This window comes from Chiroxiphia lanceolata, chromosome 18 (assembly GCF_009829145.1).
Source record: "Chiroxiphia lanceolata isolate bChiLan1 chromosome 18, bChiLan1.pri, whole genome shotgun sequence".
Classification (NCBI taxonomy): Eukaryota; Metazoa; Chordata; class Aves; order Passeriformes; family Pipridae; genus Chiroxiphia; species Chiroxiphia lanceolata.
The window spans coordinates 1,693,511-1,700,123 of NC_045654.1; the positions used below are offsets into that span (position 1 = coordinate 1,693,511).

Below are 6,613 nucleotides of genomic sequence, written 5' to 3' on the forward strand. Positions count from 1 at the left end.
CTACCCTTGACCTACGCTGTGCTAAACTCCACATGACAGAAAGACTCGAGGGAAGATCTGGTTTTCCATCTGTTTTCTGAAATCTTGCCACCAGCTATAGGGAAATCCCCAAAAATAAGAATCCTGCTTGCCCAGAACAGTCAAGGAGAACCCTCAGCAGAACTGAGGAGTCACACTCAGGGGGCCTGGGAGTCGTATGATGCACAGGAGCCCTCCATGAAAGGCTGCTCTGGGGGTGAGCTGGGAGAGGCCCTGCAGCGAGCCCTGCCTTTGCTCCGCTCTCCAAGGGCACTCAGGAGCCAACCCAGTGCATCTTGTCTTCACAGACTCCATGTCAACCCACACAGACAGGATTTCTGGCCTCTCCCCTCTCAGGTGCCGGGGAGCAGTTTCCCCCAGGCACTTCCACAAGTGGAGAAAGCAGCACTGGTGAAAACAAGTCTCATTCTGTCACGAGTCTGCCCTTTCCTGGTTGATAGAAGAGTCAAAACCTTCTTTTAAAGGCACAGGGAAAGAGAAACTATTTTTATTTCTTCCTGAAGCTCCGTCCTCCCAGGTAACACCACAGAATTAATGCTTTGATTATAGCCCTAGTTTCCAGTCCCAAAGTTGGAGAAGCAAATGAGGCCCACAAAAGGGCAACACAAAACTGTTCTAACAGTGTTTCTATAAATAATGTCTATACCAGTGCACAAATCTCTGGTATTGGAAAGAAAAACTACAAAGACTTAATTATGGCAATGCAGCAGCCTTCCTCCACAAATTCAACCTCAAGTGCATTACTTCCCCCCATACTGCCTATATGTTCTAAAAACTAAACCTTCAGAGTACCAGAACAATCCAAAATACTTAAAGACTATTAGACTTGTATACACAAAAGACTTCATCACACAGACAGGCACCCTAGAGACCTATTTCATGCTACTTTGCTTTTGGAAATCTCAGTTAAAGAAAGATTCAAACCATTTTCACCGGTTTTCCCTGATGAAAATCTTTCTTAAAATTGGGTAAGAAGAACCATAAATGAGAGGGTTTGGTAGAATTCTTAGCCATGGGGATAATGTAAAGCATGAGAGAAGCACGTACAGGTAGTAAGTTACTTTAACAACATCATTACCTTGAAAAGTAGGAAGCTGAGATTACAGTGAAAAAAGTCCTTTTTGATTCTTTTTTCCAGGAAAGGCTAAACCTGGTAGGTTAGACCTGACACATCTGCTAGAGACAGTCCCAGTAAAGAACAACTTCAGTTCTGAAATCACACCAAGGCAATGTCACTCTGCAGACGATGCAAGAATGACTGGACTAGACCCGAATGGAGGGAGCACAGAACATACAGCTGAGACCCACACACACAGCAGCAAGGAAGGAGACACCTAAATATCGAAGAAAAACAGAACACAAGTCTTTCCTACACAGATATTCACTGCCTTCTAGGCCACATGCTGGAAGCTCCAAGCCTCCCTTGCTGTCCAGCCTGGGAAGTTCAAACATTTGGCCATTCCCTGTTACAGTTGCCCCCATAAAGAACACACCCCAGTCAGGGTGGTGGTCTGTTCTGGCTGCCTTTCCTAAAGCCCAGCTCCCCCCGAGTAGCCAGGGACTAACACTGAGTTTCAGATTTCATTCTCGCTTCAAGCTAATTCCATAGGTGACAGGACAATTTGCCAAGCTAAGCCCAGCCCAGCACCAGTTCTAACGCTCCACCGGAGACACAACAGCTAAAACCGCGAAGCTGAGCACTGCCACACTGCAGAACAACCTGATGAACAACCAACGCCACAGAAGTCAGTAAAAGCATCAGCTCGATCAGCAGCTCAGGTGAAAGCTGTGCAGAGCAAACCCAGCTTCATTTCCATCGTGGTTACTCAGTCCATCACAGTGGAGGCTGAGAGCAGCGAGATGTGCTGAGCAAGGCAAAGGACAACTTGCTTTACTTGTCACCTACGGTGCTTCTCCAAGCCTTGGTTTCTTTGATGTTCTGTCCTCTTTCAACACCAGCCTGCAAAGTTATAGTTTGAAGTATTTACAGTTCGGTATTTTTGGTTAAATTTCTCTTAAAAAGGAGTTTAATGCTGCTTAAAATCCATTAGCATGTGTTATTGAGGACACATTTCATTACTGGCATGACTGGTGATGTACAACAGCCTGCCCCCAAGCCACTGCTGCTTTACAGCTTTTCACTGCATTCCTAGTCAAGAGGAAAAATAAAATCAAGTTCCACTGGAGCTTGTTCAAAGTATTCACTTTTCAGAAGTGGCAATACTTCAATACAGCAGCCTGTACAATTTAGCTGCAGTATTGCTGAACAAGGGCCATCCAGCTTCAAGTTTTTTGAAATCCAACTCTCCCAAGGAAGAGCAAGAGCCCCTTATTCAGGCATTTCTTTCAGAGTCTGGGGTTTTTTTCTCCTCTTCTCAGAGTTCCACCACCCCCATGACAACTATTTTAATGTCATTAGCTGCCTCACACACAAATTCCAGAAAAACTTCCAGTTGGATCTTTCCATGGTTACCTTATTACAGTTTTTAGTGTTAACACCCATAAGGGGTTAATAAGGACCCATAAAGTCTGTTGTTCCACCCGTGAGGGGGAACAAAACCTCTGAAGTACCCAGTTGCCCCCAGTAAGCCCTAGAGAGCACACTTCCAGTTACCAGCTTAACCTGCAGCCACATCCAGGTGTCAAACCAACTGCTGCTTTCCCAGCTTCACATTAAGATTCCAAGTTTCAGAAGATGAACCAAAGCTAGGAATCAGCAATCGTATTTTAAGTGAAGCCTTTACAAACACTGCTTTTTGCTGGACATCAGTGACTCCAGAAGCAGCTTCCCCATGTCAATGAACATTCTAGAAAGCTGCCTGTTTGCCCTCCCCCTCAGCTCACTTTGCACGGCTCCACAGGTCCAAGCCTCACTTCCAGGTGCACATTGGCACTTGCTGGAGGAGAGCAGAGCACCTCTGGCTCAGAACAGCACAACCTGACACCTCAGAACAGACTAAAGGTGAGAGATACCACTGCTTGCAACAAGATCATGCACATTTCTTCCCTGCTGCTACTCCCTGTAGCTCTGAGCAGCAGGGACAGACTGGAGGCTTCCTTACGGGATGAAACATTACCCCTGGAATCACTACAGCCAGCTGGGGTTCACCTCCCTCACACCACCACCAGAAACTACTCATCAGATGAGGGGAAGAACAGGTCAGGGCTACTCATGCTCCAGTTCACCATTAGATTTCTACGGCATCGAGTCCATCCTGTCAGAGCTTCTCAGCTGCTCCCCCCAAAGCAAGGGCAGAGTTCTGGCCGTTCTGCTGAAAAATACACTCCGAATAAGGACAGTTCACACCAAAGGAGGCTGTGGTTTGTGACCTCTGCCCATCCCACAAGCAGCTGACACGCAGGCAAGTCGATGCACCAGTCTGGACACAGCAGCCCTGCGTCCAAGGGAGAAGCTGTTAAAGCACCAGGAGCTGAGCTCTCGGTAAAAAGTCAGCATTTCAAATTCTGGAATTACCATCAGCTCCACTTTGAGGTCTTCCATGAAAGCCACTCAGTCAGCCTGAAATTGTGAAGCATTACGTAGAAAGAAATAGTTGTCTTTTAACAATCCAGTTAATTCGCAGGATCACAGCACAAATTGAGCACTGGGCACATTCCTGAAGTTTTCCTGACAGCACTGGGAAGTTACAGCACCGATGTCTAGAAGGGGGGGCGGAATCACAAGTCATGAAGCTCATTTCTCAGAGTTTCAAACCCATATGGGATCTAACAGGTAGCTCCTTACACCACCAGCAACCCAGGCTAGAGACAAGTGCAGAACAGTTGCACGTCCTGGCTCAGACATTTCAGTACCTAAAAGGTTATTTTGAAGGAAATGTGACATTACTTTGACTCAGCCAGCGAAAGATACTATGAAACAAGTGCATGTTGAAGTATCTGGACGTCTCATTCTAGTTCACAGCATTTGATAAGCTCTAATGCACTATTTGGAGTCACGTGCTCTGGAAGGCACCACAGATACCAAGTAGAAGAGTCCTATCTCCTTATATCCAGTTACACTTCCCAGTAGGAAGCCACCAGGGCAGGAACAGCCATCACAGCCTTTTGATCTCTGCAGGTGAAGAGATCTTGAGCTCTGTGCTGGTTGCTAACCCAGCTCCTCCGAGTCACTCCACGGAGACAATTCCTCTTCCTTGCTACAGCAGACTTGCCCGTTACTCCAGCAGCCCAACGATCCCCCTCTCCTTAAGTTACTCCTTTTTTCCAGGTTAATTGCCAGCAAAGCACTGCACAGCCCTGTTCCTCCTACTCCTGAAAGCTGACAACATACTTCTCTCCACCATCCTGGGCTGCACGTAGGTGGATTGAGATCTGAGATAAAATATTGTATCCTCTATTTCAGAAGCCTGGGCATGCTCCATTTCTGTCTCCTCCAGCTGCAGATGGCTGTTTTTATGTAAAAAATAAATAGAATACAATGAGAGCTTATCAAGCTGACCTACTCCACCTCCGTGGTATCATTAGTGGGTTGCATGGCAGGTTACTTAAGCAGGTTAACAGTGATATTTTAATAATTGCTAGTGCAGTTAATGTAATGAATATTAACAGCATCCTAGACAGGCACCTACAGCACTGCCAGCAAGAGAACTCAGCTTGGCCCTCCATATATCACTCCTATAAAGCGAAGTAGGACAAGAGCACCTTTTAGTGCAATCACTCAAAAAACAACATGGTTTGGTCACCACCACCGTTTGTGCCCCTTTGTCCCCTCCCCAAGCTCCAAAGCAGGCACAGAAGCACTTGTCACTGAAGCATTCTAGACCCTCGTGCCCCGCCTTCACTTATCTGCACAAAGTTTCAACACTTACAGCTCAGTATTTCCTGTGCTAGGAAAGAAAGCACCACTTCCATCTCCCAAACCACAGCGATCAGTAACAGCTGAAGCAAAGCAGGTATCAGATGTCAGCCTCCTCCCCCCCAGGTTCACAAGCGCTCCTTCATAAAAACTCCTTCACCTCCATCAAAAAAGTTCATTTTCAAATACCACGTGCTTTAGTAACAGACAAAAGGCAGCTCAGCTCTTTATCTACAGCTCAGAGCATGACAGGTACTACAAGAAACCTGTCATAGCTCCCTCCGTCACGCTCTGTCCCTTCCCAGTGGACTCACCAAGGAATCTAAACGTGCCTTTATATTCACCAGAAAGCCAAGCTGCACCTCCACACTCAGCACTACCTGACATGATTCACTAGAGAAGCTCTTTTCTTCCAACAGAAAGCCTTATTGACACGGCTACATCACACAACCAAACAAACAGGTGAAGCACACAGGAAAGCGCCTATAACACTTGAAGCCTGCAAGAGTTTTACAAGCTCACACCCAACCTTCCCCCAGCGAGGGAAGTGTGCACGGAAAGGAAAGAAATCAATTTCCTGTGCAGAGATGTGAAGAAACATCAGGTCTCATCTGCTGATAAAAAACCAACAAGAGCGGGAACAACTTCGATGCACGCATTTAAGCTCCATGTCAGGGTGCAAAGCACTTACCAAGGAAGGGCAACATCTGCTCAGATCCCAGTGAAAGAACACGACTGTTAAGAGGAACAAGGGGAAGAGGCGCAATTAAAGCCGCAACACCATGTCAATAAAAAGCCTTAACAAGCCCCACGTATAAAAGGCACGGGAATTCGGCCCCGCGCACAAGGGCAGCTGAGCGGAGCTGACACACGGCGGCCCGAGGAGCCGGGCAGGGGCCGGCGGTTGCCAACGGTACGGGGCGATCGCGGCGGGCTCGCGGGGAGCGGCCACCCTCGGCCACCCCCGGGGGGACAAGCCACCCCCGGCCACCCCCAAGGGAACCGGCCACCCCCGGGCACCTCCGCGGGCCGGGCACGGGAGCGGCGGCGCCGGGCGAGGCCCAGCGGGCAGCCCGCTGCCCGGCCCCGCCGCCCGAGCCCCGCAGAGAACGGCCCGGCCCGGCCGGGCACAGGAGGCCGCCGAGCCGCCTCCTGCCGCTGCCCCCGGCCGGGCCGAGCGGAGCGGGGCTGAGGGTGCCGTGGCGGCCCCGCACCCGCGGCCGAGGGGGCGTGTGCGGCCCTCAGTGACAGCGCGGCCGCGCTCCGCCAGGCCCCGCGCCGGGCCGGCCCTCCCCGCCGCGGGACACCGGGCACGCCGGCGGGTCCTTACCGCGGGGCAGGGCATGGCGCGGAGCCCCCGCCCGTCCGGGGCGCGGCGTCCTGCCGGGGCCGGGGTCGCTGCGGGCTCGGGGCCGCCGCCGCCGCCGCCTCACGGGCACAACAACATGGCGGCCGCGCGGCCTCCTCCCGCCTGAGCCCGCCCCCCCCGGGGAGGGGCCCGCGCGCCGCTCCCGCCCTCGGCCGTGAGGGAGCGGGGGGGGGGCGGCCCCGGGGAGCGAGCGGGAATCGGGGAAGTGTGGAACGGCGGATCACGGGCTCACAGAACGATGGAATCTCAGGATGATAGAATTATAGGATCATGGAACCACAGAACTACGGAATCACAGAATCGGGAAATTACAGAATCACAGAAATATAGAATCATGGAATCGCAGAGTTGCAGAATCACAGAATTGTAGAATCAAAGACCCACAGAAC

General features: G+C 50.6%; 1 protein-coding gene across 9 annotated transcripts in view; it reads right to left on the reverse strand.

The window, feature by feature from the left end:
• Positions 1-6,275, reverse strand: part of MTMR3 (myotubularin related protein 3) — a 79,352-nt gene extending 73,077 nt beyond the window's left edge. For 5 of the 9 annotated variants that reach the window (XM_032706264.1, XM_032706263.1, XM_032706261.1 and 2 more), the window contains exon 1: positions 5,547-5,768. In XM_032706264.1, the coding sequence (XP_032562155.1) occupies positions 5,547-5,562 (16 nt within the window). In that variant the 5' untranslated portion in view covers positions 5,563-5,768. Of the gene's footprint in view, positions 1-5,546; positions 5,769-6,185 lie in introns of those variants that run through there. The other 4 variants (XM_032706271.1, XM_032706267.1, XM_032706262.1 and 1 more) reach the window with 4 other exon arrangements.
• Between the last annotated feature and the right edge of the window lie 338 nt (positions 6,276-6,613).